We start from the raw sequence: 22,216 nt of genomic DNA, 5'->3' as shown, positions 1-22,216 counted from the left end.
TACTACATGTTGCTCGGTGGAGATGAAAGTCTTCTTGTTTGTGCCAAGTACAACTGAGGGCGAAACCTGGCTAAGCGGGACCACTGGGTGTTCAGGATGTATCACTCATCAAAAAACATGTTTTGCCAGGAACCACAATAATTTCCGACCAGTGGGCAGCCTACCATGGGATTGCCCAAATACCAGGGATGCACTACCAACACCAGACCTAAAATCATAGCCGAAATTTTGTGGATCCCCAAACAGGTGCCCATACCAACTCCTTGGAAGCTATGTGGGCAATGTGCAAGAAGCAATTCAAGACAATGAACGGAACAAGGGCAGACATAGTGCCCAGTTATCTAGACGAGTATATGTGGAGATCTAAGTACGGACATGACTTTGACACTTTGTTTCTAAACTTTTTGTGTCATGTCAAAGAGTACCAGGAAGCTCAAGCAGTGGATCTGGATGAAGCCTCTGCCAAGGAAAACGAACTGCCTTGACTGCATACTTTATAATGCGTTTTATGTTTACTGTACAAATAGTACTTGTCTTTGTACTTTTGCACCAATTGCGAAATAAAGATATACTTTGATGTGACAGCAATCGCACCTGCGTTTTTATGTTATAACGTACAATGTCATCTTTTTTGTGCAATTAGCTGTTATTTGCTTATGTTTTCTGTATCAAGCGGTGGGCGTAGTAGTCAACATGCTGTGCATCTGGGTTTTTATGTTTTAATGTACAATGTAATATTTTTTTGCTTATGTTTTAATACCAAAACAATTCTGTATCAAGAGGTGGGCGTAGTAGTCAATATGCTCCGAGCGGTGGGCGTAGTAGTCAACAGGCTAGCAGGCGGGGTATGGGAGGGGCTTGCTACTGCGCTTGTGGTGGGTTAATATACTTAAATATCCTTGTTCAGTTACTATCAGCCAACGCACTGACGAGCACCACTAAATAACACACACAAACAGGTTTAAAAGCCCAAAAGTGAAAGCATGCAACATGATAATTTATACAGTAAACGTTCCGGTCCGGCTCCGCCCTTTTCCTTTCACGCGCATTGCTAAGCAGTTTGTCTTAACTGGGATGCCGTACGCTTGACCTTTGACAAGTAAACATGGTCGTGCCGGTTGTGGAAGATTTTTTAGAAAACGAAGATGAGAACATTTTGTATGATTTGCTTATTAACACTGAATGGCCTCTTGAGATTGAGCATCAGGTGAGAATGACCACAGTCCTGTATGCTTTAGGTTATAAAACGGAAGGGTGGAGAGTTTGTATAAAACATGCATTTGGTCAGTAATCACAACTCCCCTAGGCAACGGCCACGTAGCACTGGGGGCAGATAGACCCAGTATTAGTTACAACACAAGAGAGCAGTCATTTTCGGATACTGATGGTCACTCTGCTTACTTACATACTTGACATGCACGGATATTAGATTTAATGGCTATTATTTGATGCTATTTTATCTATGTATGCTGTCTGATACAGTAGTACTTAATAGCGACTTGATTGTCATGCTTTCTTACTCCCCTCCTTGAATACACCAGTTCTGTTGCATAACTTTAGGTCCTGAAGTAGTGTTTCAGTGTAATACAAATTTGTGGTACATGCTTCCTAAAAAAGCATACTTTAATACATATTAAATTATATTAGCAACTCTATATGTATCGTATACTTTAATGTTATTGCAGTGCTTTTCCCCTCGCTGAGACTGAAAATGGTAATTTGTGATCAGTGCTCTACCATGGTTAACACATTAAAATAAATAAAATCTCTGGGCATTCGCACTACTTCACTGACATTTTTATGACATTTTTTTGCCATTATTTGACTGTATGTTTGAAAGTGAATATTTTCTCTATCAAGCTCCATTTGAATTCAGACCCTGGTTTACTTGATAATCAAGTTTTCTTTGTGATGTTAAAAGAATTCATGGTGCTGTCACCTGACTGGTCATTAAATGGGTTCATAGGTGATAACTAGGTGCAAGAACCTTTACAAGGATATGAGAATATTATATCTTAATTCCTCAGATATGGGATGGGTTAGAGTCAGGGTAGTTTATATTTGGCTCCAAAACACAGATTACCTCTGTTCATAAGGGACATGGGTGCACCCTAGGAGTGAATTTACAGTTCCTCATCCATTTATCCAAATTAATTTTGAACAGAGTGAGGGATGGGCCTTTTTTTAAACAAGGGACATCGTTATTAAATTATCACTTATGACCTAGGTAGTCATACATTTATGAAAATGAAAACCAACCATACTGACATATTTTTTGTTGCAAACCTATAATCTATCTAGTCATTGTTAGTCAAACATTAGATAGCTCATTCAAATCTTTCCTTCTTTTAGACCTTATTTCTCCTCCAAAATGTTACTTTGCATGCATTGTTCCCATAATTCCCATTTTTTATGTAATTTGCTCATATCCTTTTCCAAAGATCCCACTTCCAGTTGTTTTGTTTATGTTACTATAGTCAATACTTCTAGTAGAGTTGGATTAAACATTGATTTCCATTTTCTAGTAATTACTTTTTTGGCAGCCACCATAATTAAGGAAGGTCTTACTATGTCTATGCAATTCTGGTTTTGTGTCATAGCTCAAAAAATCATTTGCATAGTTATACCAATTTGCTCACCCAACATTCCTGACAGAGTGGTCTGCAGGGAATTTTTGAAGTGTGCTGTAGCTCATTGAGTGTGTATATATATCTTTAAGAAGCTATCCAAGGGTTTGCACATGTGTATAAATACTGAGCAAGTGCAAGTCAAACTGCCATTTTGTAGTTGGCTGTTGAGATGTAAACATGTATATGTGTAAGCTCTGTCTGTTAACTAGTTTGTTCATATTTAGATGCCATCCTGATGTGTTTCTATGTATTAAAGTATCTAAATGAAACCCCAAGCCTTCTCATTATTTGTATTAGAGAGGAACGAGTGACATGGTGTCAGAAGTGGCATGGCTAAAAGGACATGGGCCAGAATGGGAGCCAGAAATATACAGCAATGAATCATTCCCATTGTGTATAAACTTTGCAAATCAGGTCAGAAATACATTTCAAGTATTAAAACTTGCTCAGCACTCTTTTCTTTTGTAGAATATGAAACCAGGTATACAAAACACTCTAAACAATATTTGCATAAACTAATATGTACAATATTGATAAAAGTATTTGAATTACTATGGAAAATGTTAAGTCCGAATTGCATAAAACAAATAAAATGGCAGCATTTTCGCAAAGTACATGTACTTTCATATTGAGCAAAAATATTGAGTTATCAGAAGTGTATAAAGTGTTTGCTTGTCAGTTTTACAGTAAAGCTATTTCGCAAAGTACAGCCATTACAGGGCATATTTCACAGAGTACAGCCATTACAGAGCATTTTTTGCAAAGCAAAATATTTCAAAGAGTTATGCATTTGAATGTTGTTACATGCTCACGTAACAGTTTGTTTGTTCATAATTACAAGGACCGTATTTTCAGTGTGTTTGTGTATACTTTGTGGGCATGGCAGACGGATTTCGAAAACCCAGTGCACTTGTGCTTGGCAGTAATATTGCTGAGAACTGGAGACTGAGCAAGATTACAACATTTTCATACAGGCTGCATTTTCTAATAAAGATGACCATACAAAGGCATTTATTCTACTTAATTTAGCTGGGTCAGAAGCCATAGAAAGGGAAAGTTAATTTGTGTATGCACGTGCTATCTGTGCTGGAGAGAGGGAAAACATCATATTGTTGTACAGCCTGAGTCAAGGGAGGACCCAGAGTGCTTAAAACATAAATTTAGGAAATGTGTAACCCCCAGGTAAATGTTACAATAGAATGGAATTTATTTTATACAGTGGATCAAAAGCCTGGTGAAACTTTTGCAGCATATATAACTGACTTGAGAAATAAAGTTAAATGTGCAGATTTGGTGACTTAAGAGATGAGTTGATAAAGGACAGATGTCTGTGTGTGTGGTATAAAAGATGATGCTGTGAGAAAGATTTTGTTTCGTGACAGTGATTTAACTTTGAATAAGGCCATTGAGATTTGTCGGATATGCAAACTCACAGAAAAGCACACAGATATGCTTACAAATGAGAGCAGCTTTAGGAGGCACAGTGATAAAGTTCGTGTTAATAGTATGCAGCACATGGTTAAAAGAAACAGGCCCAAGCACATGGCAGCTGTAACCCCTGCAGCACTTACTGATAAACCCCAAAACTTTCTAGCACATTCCAGAAGCTGTACAGTCTCAGTGAAGCATAAGTGTGAGTCAGCAAACTCAAAGGATGGGCCCAACCCAGGTTTCATTGTCAGCTGTCACAATTATGGTGGAAGTCATGAATCTTAAAGAGAAAAGTGTTTAGCTTGGTGGAAGTCATGAATCTTAAAGAGAAAAGTGTTTAGCTTTTGGTCAACAGTGCCACAAATGTAATAAATGGAATCCTTTCTAAAGATTTTGTAAATCAAAAGAATGTGAGCACTCTTTTATCAAAAGGGATCATTTTAAGAAATTAGTTGATCAGTTAGACAGTGGCAATCCAACTTTTTATGTTGATGGTGTGTCAGTGTTTCATGAAACGGTCAATGCAGTTGATTTAAGAGCAAATAATGAAGTATTTTGTACTGCTTGGATAACTGGTAAACCCACAGAGCTCAAAGTTGATAAAGGCTCTAAGTGTAATGTTATGTCTGCAGAAACATTTGCAAGAGTGTGTAAAGGTGAAAGGCTTAATTTGGCAAGGTGTGCAAAACTTGTTGCTTATAGAGGTGAAGAAATTCAGATTGAATGCTCTGTTGTGCTTTCATGTTATTCAAGTGGAAGAAGCTATGGCTTATTTTATGTGGTCAAGAGACACGTTCATTTATTACTGGGGTTCAAAGACTCTGAAAATGGGACTGCTTTCATTTAATAGGGAAGTTTACCATGTTAATTTATAAGAAAGACCACTACTCTAAATTTGCCCAACACATTTTTTTCTACCTATGCTGATCTTTTCCAAAAGAAACTAGACAGACTTCCAGCTGTGTACTCCATGAAGTTAGACCCATAGGGTCTGTGTTATAAGAACGAAAAATCAAACTCTCGAACGCTCACATGAGTGAATATTTAAAAATTCAATTTTATTTTTTTTTGCACTACATTGAAGATCGGAATATTTGCCTTTTCCTCACTGTAGTACGATCTCGGAGTTGGAATATATATTTAGCGGGGGATTGGTCGCAGCCCCCCCCCCACAATAACGATTTTGAGTTTTTAAATATTCGCTCGTGAGCGTTTTGAGATTTTGATCTTTCGTTTTTATAACATAAACCCGGCCCATAGGTCAGTCCAGTTGTCAGGACAGCACGTAAAGTTCCAATAGCCATGCAGGACAGAGTCAAGGCTGAGTTAGATGAAATGGTATGACAAGGTGTGATTTGTTCAGTTTATGTTACTGAATGGGTATCTTCCATGGTGGCGGCTCATAAGAAAAGCTCAGGTGACATCAGAATATGTATTGTTTCACAAGATTTGAACAAAGCATTAAAAAGACCTCTTCATCCAATGTGCACAATCAAAGAAGTCGCAGCCTCAATGCCAAATGCCGTTATTTTTTCTACTAAGATGCAAAGAGTTAATTTTGGCAAATTCGGCTTGACAGAAAATCCTCATTGCTCACTACTTTTAGTACTTCAGTTGGTAGGTACAGATTTTTGCGAATGCCTTTTGGGATAAATTCTGCAAATGAAGTCTTTCAGCATGCAATGGAGCAAATTTTTTCTGGGTATCCTTGTGCTATCATAGTAGATGACATACTGGTAGGAGGTCGTGATTAAGCAGAGCATGACAGAAACCTCAGGAAAGTTCTAGAAAGGGCACGTCAAGTGAATCTTAAGCTCAACTCACAGAAATGCAAATACAGGCTATAAGAAGTTTCTTATGTTGGTCACTTATTTACAAGTACAGGCCTACGACCAGACCCTTCCAAAGCAAACAGCCATTCTCGAGATGCCAGCTCCAGACAATGTTCAAGCCCTGCATGGTCAACTACCTAGGCAAGTTCTTTCCAGACTTGAGCCAACTTTCAGTGCCACTCAGAGAGTTGACACTTAAAGATGTATCATGGTCTTGGTTAGAGCAACACCAAAGAGCATTTTATGTCCTGAGACAGAGAATTGCTAGCTCTCCAATGCTCAGGTACTATGATGTTCACAAACCAGTTTCAATTTCCTGTGATGCTTTGAAAATTTTCTTCCCATTCTGTTACCTTGCTCCCGATACCTTGGTTCCTTTGCCAGTTTTCTCCAATAAATATCCAGCCCCCTCTTGCCTATTGTCTGTATCCCTAATTGCAGTCATCCCTATCGGCAGAATCTCTTTTCTTCATTCCTGTGTTGGCTTAGTTCTTAGAATACTTTCTGTCACTTAATAAATGTAGTATTCTGTATGGTTATTGTTATTCTCCTTAAGGATCTGCATCCAAAATCCCAGTCTGTCCTTGTTTCTTGAGCTTCTCTCCTGTTTCATCATCCCTTTCCACTTTGAAATATAGCTTTCTGCTTGTGCTATGTATAGGTGCCTTAACTGTATAGCTCTGAAATGCCCCTTCAAATCAGGTAATCCCAAACCACCTTGTTCTATTGAAAGAACTGGGATGGGCTTTGCTTTACAAAGACGGGAAGTTTATTCCGTAGACAAGGTATCCTTTGGGATACGAATCTGTCTCTCCAGCAGGTTCTCTTAGAGTCACAAATAAGGTTCAGGTCCATGGAACTTGTAACCTCCTTATAATTTTTCTTGCGAATACGTAACGTTTTCATCAGGACTGGATCAGAGAATGCCTTTTAGATCAGACATAAGTCCCCTCTCAATAAACAATATAAGATGGAGTAAAGGGATGGGGTCTTTAGTCCATCTACATAAGACACGTGTCTTACACTTTGTATTTTTTAGTGAGAAAACTCTCGGGCCACTCCAGCTGGTGTAATTGCAGGTTAGGTATATGCATAAAGGAGCACTGTACTTGATTAGGTGCTTTGTACGATGAGAGCTTAAAAAGTACTTTTAAATGTGTTTATAAATAAGTAATATTTTGCTGAATAGAATGTGTTAAATGGACCAAATGGAAACGGTCTGTTAGGAACAGTTATTTTATTTGTTGAGGTTGTATGCCTTACTGAGTTTATACCATTGTACTTTTACAATTTGTGATTAGCTATCGTTTTATTAACGGGTTGGAGTTTTATACTGTTATGATTATGGTAAGCAATGTTAACACAGTATTTCTGAACCAGTGATGTTTGCCATTCCACACTTCATCCATTAGCTCACTGGACAGCTTTTTTTTGTGGATTTGCTGGCTGTCATTTCATCTGGTGTTCTTTCTTTTCTGCTTTTCCGCTGCAAGCTGGTGTTTCTCCTGACAGTCATTTTGTGCCTTTGCAGGCCTACATTACACCAAACACATTACTGGTCTACTTGACACGTAATTCATCACTCTCTCTGGCATGGATTTTGTGTCAGATGCAGTCTGACACACCACCCAGAATGCCACGGCAAGGCCTGTGTGACAGCACTGTGTGTTCAGAGCACTCTGATAGTCTACTAATCTACCCTGTGTAGTGATTATTTGGTGAGTAAATAAGATAGACAGTGAATTTATAGTCTAGTCTCACTGGCATGAAAGTTGTATACCGAATGTAAAATATTTTCTATTTTGAAGTAAAAAAAATATATATAAATGTGTGTGTGTGTATCATTTTTGTGTATGTAAACGTGTATATATATTTGTACATGTGTGTGTAGTGTGCATCTTATTACACTATTCATTTAAAAGTTATATTAATTCCATATTACGCATGACATGGGTTGTTTACATAAAAAATAATCTGCATACACCCAGTGACATTTTCAGTAAATGCATCTTTTGACATATTTTTTTAACTGTGGTGCAGTTAATATGGCTGGCTGGCTACTACAGTGGTATGCCATACATGGAATATTTAACAAGACTATTTACACTAGATATCTGGTATTCTTTTTGAGACATTTCTTAATGCATTGTAGGTTTACTGGGACAAACAACTCAAGGGTTTGTTTCTACATCATTTGGCTACCACAGTTCTTGCAGTTCTTGTTTTGTAACATGTGACATTTCTGATTCCATTCAACCCACAACTTTGATTTGTTTGTTTTGTACTGACATTTGAATTTCCTTTTATAGATCTTTGTATATTTCAGACAAATGACATAGATTCTTAGCTTTGCTGTTTTACCAACTACTTCATCTTCAGACTGTGGCCTTCCCCATGTCTTTTGCATTCTTAGTCTGTGACCTTTAACTTTGATAGTCTTCTGCAACCTTGTTCATTAAAACATGCTAGAAAAAAAAAAACTCAGCACACAAGTCTATGCAAATTCTTTAGAGTTTCCTTTGTTTATTACATTCATGCTGCAATCCTGTAACAGTGGACAATGTTTATCTTTAAAAAAAATTCTATCTGACTTTCAAACATTCCTCTTGATTGTATGACTTAATTCAACATAGTCTTACTCCATTCTGCCAACCAGTACCTCACTAATCCTTATCCTTCCTCTTAAATAATTTTTTCTATCTTTAAATTGCTATCCCAGTTGTCATTTATTCAAGTGAAGTCTATTTTCCATGGTTAGCTTTTTTCCTTTGTTGTATCTCCTCTTGACAATCTGTTATCTTTATTATGTCCTGTATTGTTAGTTACAGCTGTGCCTTCCACTTTGTGTGGCTTTTCCCCACCACAGTTAGTGGAAGGGTCAGCAGTACCTTACTGTACGGAGGCCCTTCCAAAGCCCAGTCCTAGAGTAACCATGCCATGTCCTTACTAGTTTTATTTACTGAATGTCTAAGTTAACATATTCTGAAGTGTTTCTTAGCTTTCAACAAAACCAAAAGCATGTTTTCAGTTACCTGTTTTATTTTCATTAGCTTGAGGGAACATCTTTGAGAATATGAACACACCTGTGCAGGCATTCCAAATTAAAGAGTCTAAATCTTGACTTCATAAACTGTTTCATGCATATATATTTCTTTCCATTGATCCAGTTTTAACTGTGCACTCTTCTTTTTCCCCCCCGTCTACTTCTGTGAGTAATTTTTATCTTACTCTTGAAATAATTTGTAGGTTCTGTGTTTTTAGTCTGTTGAACCATGCTTCCTCTATTGTACATTTAATTATACAATTTTTAGTTCAGAAATTCATGTTTTTTTTTTTCACTTTCTGCTTTCCCATCCTTATTTCACCTCTTTGACTTTGATAACATAACAAATATATTTGCTGTTGTGCTTGTTCATTGTTTGGTATCCTACTCCTCAACTCTGTTTGGTCCAAAAATACATGCTATTTAACTCTTTCTCCAGCTTTTCTGTGTCTCTCGTTATACTTAGTCTTTCTCTTATCCCAACTGGTATTATCTTCTTTCTCCACAGTTTTATTTCTTTATCATTTAAGATCGTTTTGGTTATTTTAGAGGTACATTTCAGTGTAAAGATGTCATTATTTTCCTTTTCAAATTGCAGCCATAACATCAATCTATTTATGACTCTTAGTTCACCCTGAGTCAACATCATATCTTTCCATCTTGCACTATATCCTTCCAACTGTGTAATATATATATTAGCCTGGTTTCTCTAGTCTTGTATTAGACCTACAAATCCAGCATACCTAGTTCTCCCTACCGTACTGGTAAAAATAATTTTTCCCACTTTTCACTCCTAAGTAAATTTTTGTATTTCCTTTCCAAAATACATCATAGTGTCTCTTCTAGGAAGCCAGTACTGTATAGTAGAAGGACAAAGCACTGACTACAGCCCAGGCAGCTCGGATTTGATTAGTCGCTCTAGTGTCGGAGGCACTGGCAGGTGACAATAAGAATATCCAACGTACACTGTAATTGTTTAGATCCTGGTGAATGCCGGAGGTAACATCCATGAGGTACTACCTGAAGGTGGGAGGATGTCCTGCTGATATCAGCCCTTTTGTAGAATTGAAGGGTGCTTCACTCCTGATGCCCACTGCATTTCCCAGCTTCTGGGGGGGGGACACAGGGCCTGAGAAATAGCAGACAAAAACGTTTCCACTAGCAGTGTGTTGTTGCCCGGGGGTCTTTGTTCTTCTCATTGGCCTTGGATATAGGTCAGGTTTAGCCCAATGGAGGCTAAGGCAGGGTCCAGTGGAGATGGAGTGGAGCTGGGAGCAGGTGATGATCGGCTTCAGAGAGACTAAAAAAGGACCAATACATTTCTGCATGGGGCATATAAAGAAAGCTTGCCCACTGTATAGTATCACTGGCACTATAAAATATTTTATAACTTGGATTGTAATTTATCTAAATCCATTGACATCACTTTCCATGGCTTTTGTTTATAATTTTGTGCTTTACCTCCTCCATATCTTATTTTCTGCTAGGGCTACTTTATTAAAACAGACTCCAAATATTTTGTCCTGTCATCCTCTCATAAGTAAGGATACATTTTCACCAGCTCACAGGTTGGATTGTAATTAATTTGGGTAGCCTTAGTTTTGCTCTGATTTATTTTATATCCTGAGAAAATCTGTGATCTGTTTACTATGTCAGATAATCTTAAAAGGTCTTGCTCTGGATTGATCAAATACAGCATTTCATCATCTGCAAATAATGTGATTTTTTTTTTTTTTTACTTGCTTACTGTATTTGTGAGTTACTATTCTGAATAGTTAGTGTTTCACCAGTCCTATTTGACCTAGATATTAAAAGTAGGTACCCACATCTAGTCCCTCTATGCAACACAAACTTCACAGGCATCAGCTCCGCAGCTTTTATTTTTTACTGTTGACTAAAGTTAAGATGGCAATATTTCCCAAGAACCTATGTTTTTTATTACCACTTGTAGATAACCCAAGTAACTCTTTAACATGGTTTCTCTACATCTAGGCTCAATGACACCATTGGATTTCCTTGCTATTCTGCATCCTATGTTGCTAAATGTCTGTCTGCCTTCAGCAAAACCCCACAGCTCCAACGTTGTTAATTTTTGCAGGATCTTTGCTATTCCCTTTGCTAAAGTAGCCATGAATAACTAATTGTGATTTAAGATTGACGTTGGTCTGTAAAGTGAAGGATTTGTTATATTTTTGTCTATTTTTGAGTAATAGTCAAAATATTTCCCTTCCAGGTCTCTCGTATCTCTCACTTAAATACTCTTAACATTCTTCAATAATTTTCTGTCCATCTTCCGTATTTCAGCTGGAGTACCATGTTCACCTGCTGATTTTGGTGTTCATTGTTTTTGCACGTGTTTCACTTTCTCCAGTACTATTAGAGCTAATACACCCTCTGTCTGTTCTGGTAGTTTGAACACATTTAATCTTTCTGCTTGTTCCTCTCTTGTTTTTACCCCCCATTCTTCCTGATATAGAGTTTCGTAAAACTTCTGAATACATCCAATATTCTATTAGGGATTCCTGTTATATTATTTTTTCCAATGGATCCCTCAACTTCCAGATATCCCTTTCTATGTTTTTGTCTTAGCTTCTGTGGCAACAATTTTTGCATTCTTGATGTATTCATATTTTACATTGCAGCTGTTTTACTAAACTTAATCGGACTATCTTTACCAATAATGTAACTTTTTTCTTTCATCACTTATTATATTCTTCCTGTTCTGTATTTTTTCTTTGACTATTCCTTCCATATATTTCCTGTTACTTGACTCACAGATATCTTTGACTTTATTGCTACTGCCGTTATAAATATCTTTTCAGTTTCTCTTGTTCCTTTTCTATGTGATCTGCATGATTTTCTGTCTTATCTAATACATACATTAACCTTTATCCAAAAATGTCAGTGTCTATCTCCTTGCCTACATTCTAGTCACCATAAATATATTAATATAGTTGCATGGACTGAGATAGTCAAGATGTTTCTACCATTCTGAGCATACAGGCAGGTTATTGTGTTAATTATATTCTCTGTAACTTAGGAGAGTTCCTCTCTGATAGGTTGTGTCTGAATGGAGGAACCAGGCAGGGGTGTCCTCCCCCTGTTATTTTTATTATATTTAGAGCCATTGTCAAAGAAAATAAGGGACTCAGAAATTGAAGGATATAATTGGTATGGTAATTAGGAAAAGCTGACTTTATTTCCAGGTGATATTATTTTCCACCTGGCAAAACAGAGAAGGACATATTGTTCTTGAATATTTCGAGATGGTTTCAAGTCGTTTTGGGATAGAAAATGAAAGTAAAACTAAAGCTGTATTTATAAACTATGTAAACTATCTACTCCCACATGAATTGTGTTATGGCAGCTTATGATATGTGGGACGAGACAAAACATAAGAGAATACAAAAACTGTGAAACGGGAAGCTCTGATTTTTAGATATGGGTATCAATATAGAAGCCATGAAAATGTTTTAGTACCTTTAGTTTTATTTACAGGTCAGGCATATTTTATCAAAAAGATTAGATGTGGATAGTAATTAATAAAGAGTCAAAGGATCTTATCTAGGAGGGGAAAGGGGCAAGGGTCAAATGGAATAAGGTGATCCTTCCAGTAGAACAAGGTAGTTTAGGATGACTTCAGAGCTACACAGTTAAAGCTCACATACATAACATGAGCAGAAATCTATAATTTAAAGTGGAAAAGGAATCATGATGAAGCAGGGAGGAAATTCAAGAAATAAGGGGAGACTAAAATTTTGGATGCAGATCTTTAAGGAGAATAAAAAAGCAATACAAAATATTATATTATATTCATAAAGTAGAAGAAAGTATTCTAAGAACTAAGCCATCACGAGAATGGAGAAAGGAGATTTTGTTGATACAGTTGACTGCAATTAGGGGAACAAAGAGTAGGTAAGGGGCTTGGAATTTACTGGGGAAATCTGGCAAATGAACCAAGGTATTGGGAGCCAATAACTAGAAAGGTAATATAATGGGAAGAGGCCAAGAAGATAGTTGAACTGCAGGCTAGAGACTGCCTTCCCTATCAGGGATTGCTATCAGGGTATAGGCAAAGGGAAAGGGTTATGAGAATCATAAGTGAATGACCTGTTCTTGTAGAGTTTTTAGTTAAATCTAGAACAGAAGCTGATGCTAACAAAGGGATAATTAGTAGAGTACATAAAATGTTATACAATAAATATAAGAGTCAGTCATCGGCGGTTAGAAAAGATTGGGAAGAGAGACTGGATAAGCAGTTCACTAGGAAACAATTGGGGGGGCATATGTATGTCTCGCAAAGATGCAACAAAGTTCAGAAGATGTAGGAGTTTTGGTTGAAGTGTTTGCATAGGTATTTTTATACCCCAGGTAGACTCCACAAAGAAGTTTTCCTCATGTAGGTGCCAAGTGTTTGAGGTGTGATGGAGAACAAAGAAGTAGCTGGAAACGTCTGTTCTGGGAGTGGTAGACGTTAAAAAAATCCATACAGAGTACTCTGCCAAAATATTGGATGAACAAGTGTGTATAATTAAGGAAATTATTGTTTTAGTTGTTATTATTATATTTTTGAGCTGGGAAACAGGATCTGAACTGTCTAGACATAATAAGGCCTTGTTAAGTTTAATTCTGGTGACTGGCAAAAAGCAATGACTAGAAATGGAAATCAAAGTCTAAACCAACTGAATTAGAAGTATTGAACATTGAAACAAAGATAAAATAACTGTAAGTGGGATTTTTAGAAAAGGGTTGGAGCAAATTACATAGCAACAATGGAAATTGTGGGAATGTTATGTAGAAGTGAGGTTTAAGGCAAGATTTTATCAATCCATGTTAATGTTGGATTGATGCTAATTATTCAAAAGAATAGATATAATGTATAATGTTTGCAAGTGGGGATATGTTAATGTTGTGTCTTTCGGCTTATCCCGGTTAGGGGTCGCCACAGCGGTACTCCGGTCCGCTAATGTTTTGGTAGTGGAGTTTTACGCGCCGAGTTACCAGCCCTGAAGCACAACCTTCAATGAAGGCATGCCCATTCACGCATGCCTCCACAAAGAAGATGCTCTAGCTGAGAATCGAACGCAACAATGTCTTGCTGTGAGGCGACAATGCTACTGCAGCACCACTACCGTGGAAGTGGGAATATGTTAATACAGTTTGTTTTCTTTTATATGAAAGTATGTTAGCTTATATTTTAAGCGATAATTCAATAAGTGTGTTAAAAAGAAGAAGAAAAGAAATGTGCATTCAGGCCAGTAAAGTCAAATCCCACTAGCTGTAGACATGCCATGTTTATGCCTTTTTTGACATCAGCACCCTCATTGGTTCTTTTGAGTTTTTAAAAGCTTTTTTTTAAGTTTTCAGCTTCTGGTATTTAAGCCCTGCATTTGAGCCAGTTTCTGCTTGTTTGAAATGAGCTGAACTGAGGTGGGCTACCAGCCACAACTCTGAGCTGAGATGTCAGATGACTAAAGGCTTCTTTGCCTCCCAGAAACCATAAGTTGCCTGTTTTTTTTTTGCTTGATATACTATTTCCTGCACTTTTTATTGTGTTCTGCGTATTTAATACTTTAAACTAAACCACACTGTTTGTACTGCATTTGTCTGCCTTGCTATGCCTGGTAAGTTGTATTTTATTGCTGTTTTCCTTGTTGCAAATTTTTTTTTGCTGGTTTCCTTGTTTGCAAAGCATCTGTTCTGTTTTTCTGCCAATCACTGTTTTAATAATTGATTTGGTTGCTGTTTAAAACTTTCTGTAGTGTCTCCTTAGTGCTGTTCTGGTGCTTAAGACATTTTTAGTGTCTCACTGCTGCTTTTCTGCTGTTTAAAACATTTTTTAGTATTTCCCACCTGAATTAGTGTAGCTAGTAGCTGTAGCATAGTCCAGATATAGCTTTGCTGCATCTGAGTCTGTTTGTAGTGGCTGTTGTATTCTGAGCACATTTTCCAAGCCATGTTTGATTGGAAGGTGCTCTTCTGCACCCTTGTGAGAGAAGTGTGTGGACTGGAACCTGTTTGCTGAAGTAATTGGTCTAGGGCTTGGAGTAATCACTCTCATTGGTTCTTTTGAGTTTTTAAAAATGTTTTTGGTACTTGCGTATTATCGCAACCACATTCCAAATGTCAGGTAATGGGAAGTTGTTGAATCAAGAAAGTATGCAGGTTGTGGAATCCAAACGAGAAAGAGGAAATGTTTACAAGGAGGACATAGGTATAAATACTTTGAAGAAGTGAAAAACTTTGTTCGTGGACCTCAGACCCTGAATGCCATCATGTGTGTGATAAAAGACAGTGATCGAAGGCAGGTTGCGGCTCATTTCTGTTCTTAGTTGCTGTTAACACGGACTGTGTTTTATATATTTCATAGTACCCAAGTGGTATTATGTGTGGGTACTGTATACTTTACAAGTTTAACTTTCGCTGTGAGGGTGAGGTGGCAATTTAATGTCAGCTGCTGTGCTTTGTTTGGAGTATATGCTTAGGAAGACAATCACATTTGAAGAGAGTGTTGGGTGGAAAGCTGGGTGCAGGCATTGTATACCTCACAACCTTTTCTGTTTCCGTGATTGAACTGCACTTTGTTATAGTACCCTGGAAGGAGAAATAATTGAAAAAAAAAAAGACTTACAATTGTACCATGTTGGTCATCTTACAAATATGTAGATTGCGAGACTCGTGATTGATTGTAGTAGGGCCCAATGTAGTAGAAGGAGTGGTCATATTTCTGGATGGCATGTTCAGTTGCTCCCCATTCTCTTCCCACTCCCCCTATTCAGTTTATTAGGAGAAAGAGAGTAGTTAAGGTTACTGAACTCCCAACCTCTACAAGTGTACAGTCAGTAAAGTAATTCCCTCAACATAACATACTGATCCTGTGTTGTTTTGGCGGAGCTTTCAGTACTTGCGTACTATCACCAGCCTCAAAAAGGAATTTGAAACTTATTCCTCTTGCTGATTACCCAGTGTCAGACATACCTAGTTAGTAGGTTATCCACCCCTGCAAAAACGTTTGTCCATGCTTTGAAGAAATAGGACACTTTGGGAATGTGGTTGCGATAATACGCAAGTATCATTTTTTTTTTTTTTTTTTTTAAGTTTTTAGCTTCTGGAAGTTAAGCCTTGCATTAGAGCCAGTTTCTGCCTGTTTGTGTGTCGCGCAGCACCTCAATTGTGCGCCATAGCAGGACAGATAATTTCAACAATTTTTCCCTTAGATACAGCTGTAGTACATTAATTTAGCCCTCATCTTTAGAACATCTCTGATCTAAGAAGTATTGCTAATGAGCTGTGACCTATTAAACCACCAGCCAAAAACCCCTTCAGGAGTACCCATCTACAGAGCACCTCCTAGATCAGTTCTGAAAGCACCCCATTTGTGATAACCGTTCTTCAAGCCTAGCATTATGGACGGTTGGACTACTCTTGATTCTCCTGCCAGCCTTGTTGACTTTGGTCTCCTGAGACAGTGTAGCAACTGCCTCATGTACACTGACAACCGTCTACTAATAACTCACGCTAGTACAGAGTGCGAGAGATGTATCTACACCAAGAATCTTGAATCCCTGTTCTTTCACACTCAAAACAGTAACACAGAATATTTTGTCAACTCACCCACCACTACTCAAGCACATAGTACCAGTACTCGTACACATAGTATGCATCCAACACATAAATCAACATACATGGAGGTTCTCTTGGAAAACTTACTGAAATATTAGAAACCTCCAAAACAAAAGAATACTACAACTAACACAGTTCCCACAGTACCCAACACACATAGCAGCACCAGTGTTACACCTACCAAACCTTAAGGCTTAACACTTAAACAAATTTTCTTGTAATTGGAGACTTCATAGTGAGATACATGGATGGTCCCACTCTCCGGGTTAGATAAGGAGAAAGTCACAGTCAGCTGCCTGTCCAGTGCCAGGATTCGTTAGATCATGCATGCACTCAGGTCTCTTGGCAACAAGTGCCATTGTGACTGTGTCATAGGTCATGTTGGAGTGAACGACTTCAGATGTACCTCACTGGACTGTATGAAGAGAGACATGAATATGCCCTCCAAGTATGTGTCCCAGACAGTTATGTCCCTAGCCTTGAGCAGTATATTACCTTCACCTACAATGATGACGCAGTATAAACAAAAAAAAAAGTATATAATTTTCAGTAATTGGCTTAGTTTTTGGTGTCATTCAAAGGGGATCCAGTTTCTGTCAGCCTGGGGTGACATGATTAACGAACCTCGCTGCTTTGCCAGAAACAGTTTGCACCTGGCACCTATAGGCTTTCAGCTGCTGGCAAAGGCTCTTCCCTCCCCATAGTGCCTTTTTTAGGCAAGGTCTCAAAAACAAAATTGCCAGTGTGAAAATGGCCAACCACAATAAAATAAATATTGTGCTACTAAATGCTACGAGCTTAAACCGAACACTACACACTCTTGGAAGCACTTCTATTACTGCAGGATGTAGATGTTTGTGCAGTCACAGAAACCTGGTTCAAGGCCTCAGAGAGTACCCCTGCCTTGCACGGCTACAATGCCTTCCACACCCTCAGACTGCAAAATGAATGTGTGAGAACCAAAGGAGATGGTGTTTCTGTCTGTATTAGAGATAAATTCACCTCGTGACTAATTAGACTGGACAACTCCGAGTTTGGATTACTGTGGGTAAGACCCCCATTCAAGTCATAGCTAGTTATAGATCTCCCTCCATGGCTCATGATGTGCATGAGGCCTACTTGCCCAAACTGAAGTCAATCCAAATATTGCCAAACACTCTGGTCATGGGGGATTTCAATTATCCCACTGTCAAATGGGAAACCTGCTCAAGCCCTAACTCCTAGCGCAAAAGTTCCTTGACTTTGTTAACTGAAATGCTCTGGAACAAATTGTTCAAAGTGCAGCTGTTGGACCCTCATTAGTTAAATCTGACCACAAATCAGTTGCCTTCGAACTGTCATTAACACCAGAACTCAAAAAGAACAAAGTCAGACTAATAAACTTCACCAAAGCAAACTGTACCCTCCTAGAAGAAGGTATAAATGCATTCCAAGCCCCACCCCCAGCTGGAAGTGGTAACTACACCAAAGCTTACACTAAAGCCCTGTACGATCACTTGTATAAGTGTATATAGACTGCTGTTCCAGAGAGAATCAAAGCCAGAGCCTCAAGTAAAAAAAGCCACCCTGGTGAATATCCAGCATCAACAAACGCAAAAAGTTGCTGTCTAAGAACTATGACGAGGCCTCAACAGTGGAAAAGCACCCTCCTCAGCCTCAACAGGCAAATAAGACAAAATATAAACATATAAAATCCTCTAAGGGTAACTTTGAGAAAAACTTAGCAGTCATAGGGAAGGATAATTGTAAGGCCTTTTAAAGCTGTGTACATAGCTTAAAAGGTAGGACCCCAGTATGTGCCGAATGAGTAACTAACTGCATCACATGCACTCATCCCGCAGAGATAGCAGACCGATTTGGCAAAAATTTCACTCTCCTATCCCCTCCAAAGTTATCGCAAACCCTGCCCCCAAGTCCCCACCTCCCCACCCTATATATCTGAAGAGCAGGTCATTAAAGCCTTGTCTAAGACAAAAAACACAGCCTCTATGGGAACAGACAGCATCCCAGACTGTCTTTTAAACAAACTAAAACATGAACTAGCATCACCATTAAGTACCCTATTCAGTCACAGCCTAACCACTGGCTTTGTACCTGTGGAGTGTAGAACAGTAACAGTTATTCCCCTCCACAAAGGTGGCTTAGCAACAGACCCAGGGAAATATAGACCCATAAGTCTAACCAGGCTTATCTGTAAAGCCATGGAGCACATCATCGTGGACTTCATAAATAATGACATAGGCGACCTCCCAACCCTGGATCCGACCCAATTGGTTAAGGGCAGATCCTGCCTGTTAAACTTGGTGGATTTCTTTGAAAATATGACCATGGCCATTGACGAGGGCAAATCTGTGCATACAGCATACCTTGATTTGGCAAAGGCCTTTCACACAATCCCACACTCGTGCATTACTGGTAAACTTAGTAAACTGAATGTAAACCCCTTTGTTGTAAGATGGGTTGCCAACTGGCTCACAAACCAGTCATACACTATCAAAGTGGGTGACTCCACATAAACCACCAGACTTGCCACCAGCGGGGTGCCACAAAGTTCAATTCTGAGCCCCTACTGTTTGGTATATGCTTCTCCAGAAGTTCAGGCCAAAACTAAAGGGCTGTGGCTGACAAAGATTGTGGATGACTGCAAACTGGGTGTAATTATTGAATCTCCAAATGATGTCACTATACTTCAAGAGGGTCTTATGCAGACCAATGACTGGTGTCTTAGTCACAGTCTCAAACTGAATGCAAAGAAATGCATCATCATTCTCTTTGGTAAAACAATGCCCCTTCACACTATCAAATTAACAATACCCTGTGTACCTATGAAATGGTAAGAGATCTGGGATCACAAGTAGACTGCGACCTTAACTTAGACCACCATGTGTCTGCTGTAGTAAGGAAGGGTTTCTATGTAGCACAGTTGATTAGCAAAGGAGATTATACTCTACTGTCACTAATCAGGCCCATAATTGAGTATACTATACCATATAAAGCACCTGCACAATTGGAGAGACCTCAGAGGTTTTTAATTAAGAAGATCAAGGGACTCCAGCACATGCCTTACACAGACTGACTAAGTCCCTGTTACTGTACTCAGTATCATATAGGCATCTTGGGGGAGAGTTATGCCTGGCTTTTACGGAGCAATCTCTGACCCAAAACCTAATAAATTTGCTGCACATCCATAAATCAAACAGGACTAGAGCTACCCATTCCAGGGACCTAAATATGACCTGCGACACGAATAAGATGTGCTAGAGGGACAGATTTTTCTGCTAGCGACTGCCACATCTTTGGAATAGAGTGCCAATTCATGTTAAGCAGAGCACCTGTATGACACTGTTCAAAAGGAACCTGGACGAGTGAATGGGGCACCGTAAATTCTTACTGGGGATAGTGCCCACAATCCTCCTGGACATGGGCAGTCATTAATAAATACAATCCTGGGTATTAACTAGAGTGTCTATGGTATTACTTCAGGATAAATGGCTAGGCTTGAAATGACCACCAGGTCGATAGCCTCGTAACATCTTTTGATCCTATAGTACAGCATAAGTGAATTGTTTGGTTATGTTAGAAAACACAACTTAAAATTAAACTTACTGTCCTTAAATATTAGGGTGCCTGAATGCACTCATAAAGACGTAAAAAATAAACAAGCATGGGCATTCAGAAGCCATGTAGCTGAAACACTGATTTGTCCTTAAGGGGCCATTTGCATATATCCCATGGGCTTCCACTACTGTCAGTTTAAGGCATTACACAGTAGAGACTCTTGCATTTGCTTCCACTCAGAGGCATAGTGAGGTGGTGCAATTGCACTAGTAGATACCAGAGAAACTACTGCTTGTCTCACATTGAGGGTGGGGGGTGGGTGGGCAGGATTGCTTGGAAAGATGTCCTTGCAGAACTGAAGAGAGATTATCTGTGGACAGCCATTGCACAACCCTCTCCAATGCCATAGTGGGTACATATGGTTTGAGCTGTGGAGAAAAGAAGAAAATATTTAAACATTCAGATGGCTGCCCAAAAGATGGCATCTTCATGTTGACACTTGCCTCAGGGATAGCAAGTGAATGGGCTGATTGACTGAGGTGAGGGCTGATGATTGACAGGCTGCTGCTGTCGGTAAACTTGGTGTAAAAGACAGAGAAGTTTAATGAAAACCAGGGGGAATCTCTTTTTATTTTAACAAGAAACATTTTTATTGACTTGTCATATGTTGCATATCACATGGGCAGTCATACATTTATATACATGAAAACAAACCACATTGACATATTTTCAGTTGCAAACATTATACATCATGTGTAATCTTCTATGTAGTCATTGTCAATCAAACATTACATAGCTCATTCAATTCTTACCTTCCCTTAAACGTCATTCCTACTCCAAAACATTATTCTACATGTAGTGTCCCCACAATTTCCATTTTTTTTCAATGTAATTTGCTCCTATCCTTTTATCTCTGTTATTGTACTCTTATTCTAGTATGGTTAGTTTAGACTTTGATTTCCATTTTCTTGTAATTGCTTTTTTGGCAGCCACCAGAATTAAACTCAGCAAGACCTAACTATATATTCCAATTCTGTATCACAGCTCAAAAAAATCATTTCCTTAGATGGATCAATTTGCTCACTCACTATTTCTGACAGAGTAGTCTGCAAGGAAATTTTAAAGTCTGCCAACTCATTAACTCACTACACTCCCAAAAAAATATGTTCCCAATTACGTCTTTCTTGCCCCTTCACACCTTCAACATTTGTAGACTACTTGAGGAAAACTCTTCCAAGTAAAAATCTTAAATTTTATATATATATATATATATATATATATATATATATATATATATATCCACCCATTGGTTCTTTGTGTATTGCGTATCCAGTGTCTCTTCTCAATCCTTTCTAACCTCTTCTGATCGATTCTTATATTTATAGTTTAATATGTTACATGCTCTACTAATTATTCCTTTTTTAATCACAGCTTCTGTTCTGGATTCTACTAAAAACCTACCAGTTCTGGTCTTTTATTTAGGACCCCCTATTTATTTATCTTTGCCTATATTCTGATATCAATCCCTAAAAGGGAAGGCAACCTCTAACCTGCAGTCCAAATAAATTCTTGGCATCTTCCCATTCTGTCATATTTCCCTGTCTGGTTATTTGCTTCCAATACCTTGGTTTCTTTGCTAGTTTTCTCCAGTAAATTCCAGCCCCCTTGCCTATTGTCAGTATCCCTAATTGCAGTTATCCCTATCAGCAGAATCTCCTTACTCCATTCCCATGCTGATTTAGTTCTTAGAATACTTTCTGCTATTTTATGGATATAGAATTCTACATGATTATTATTATTCTCCTTAAAGGCCTACATCCAAAATCCCAGTCACTCCTTGTCTCTTGAGCCTTCCCCCGTGTTTCATCATCATCCTTTTCCACTTTGAATTTTAGTTTTCTGCTTGTGCTATGCATAGTCTTAACTGTGTAGCTTTGAAATACCCCTTCAAATTGGGTAATCCCAATCCGCCCTGTTCTACTGGAAGAAGCATCTTATCCCACTTGACTTTATTCGTTTTTCCCTCCCCGATTAAGTCATTCAGCTCTTTATTAATTGCTAATTACAACTTCTCCTCTGGTTGATAAAAAAATATGCTT

At 38.4% G+C, this 22,216-nt stretch overlaps 1 protein-coding gene across 1 annotated transcript in view; it reads left to right on the top strand.

Annotated features, from left to right (window-relative positions):
- The first annotated feature begins 1,066 nt into the window (after positions 1-1,066).
- NBAS (NBAS subunit of NRZ tethering complex) overlaps positions 1,067-22,216 on the top strand; it is a 3,380,746-nt gene continuing 3,359,596 nt past the window's right edge. The window contains exon 1 of the mRNA XM_044064792.1: positions 1,067-1,207. Within this exon, the coding sequence (XP_043920727.1) occupies positions 1,106-1,207 (102 nt within the window). The 5' untranslated portion in view covers positions 1,067-1,105. The remainder of the gene's footprint in view (positions 1,208-22,216) is intronic.

This window comes from Protopterus annectens, chromosome 1.part0, assembly GCF_019279795.1.
Source record: "Protopterus annectens isolate FY-2018-M chromosome 1.part0, PAN1.0, whole genome shotgun sequence".
In the NCBI taxonomy this organism is placed as follows: domain Eukaryota; kingdom Metazoa; phylum Chordata; order Ceratodontiformes; family Protopteridae; genus Protopterus; species Protopterus annectens.
This window is presented reverse-complemented; position numbering and strand designations above follow the sequence as displayed.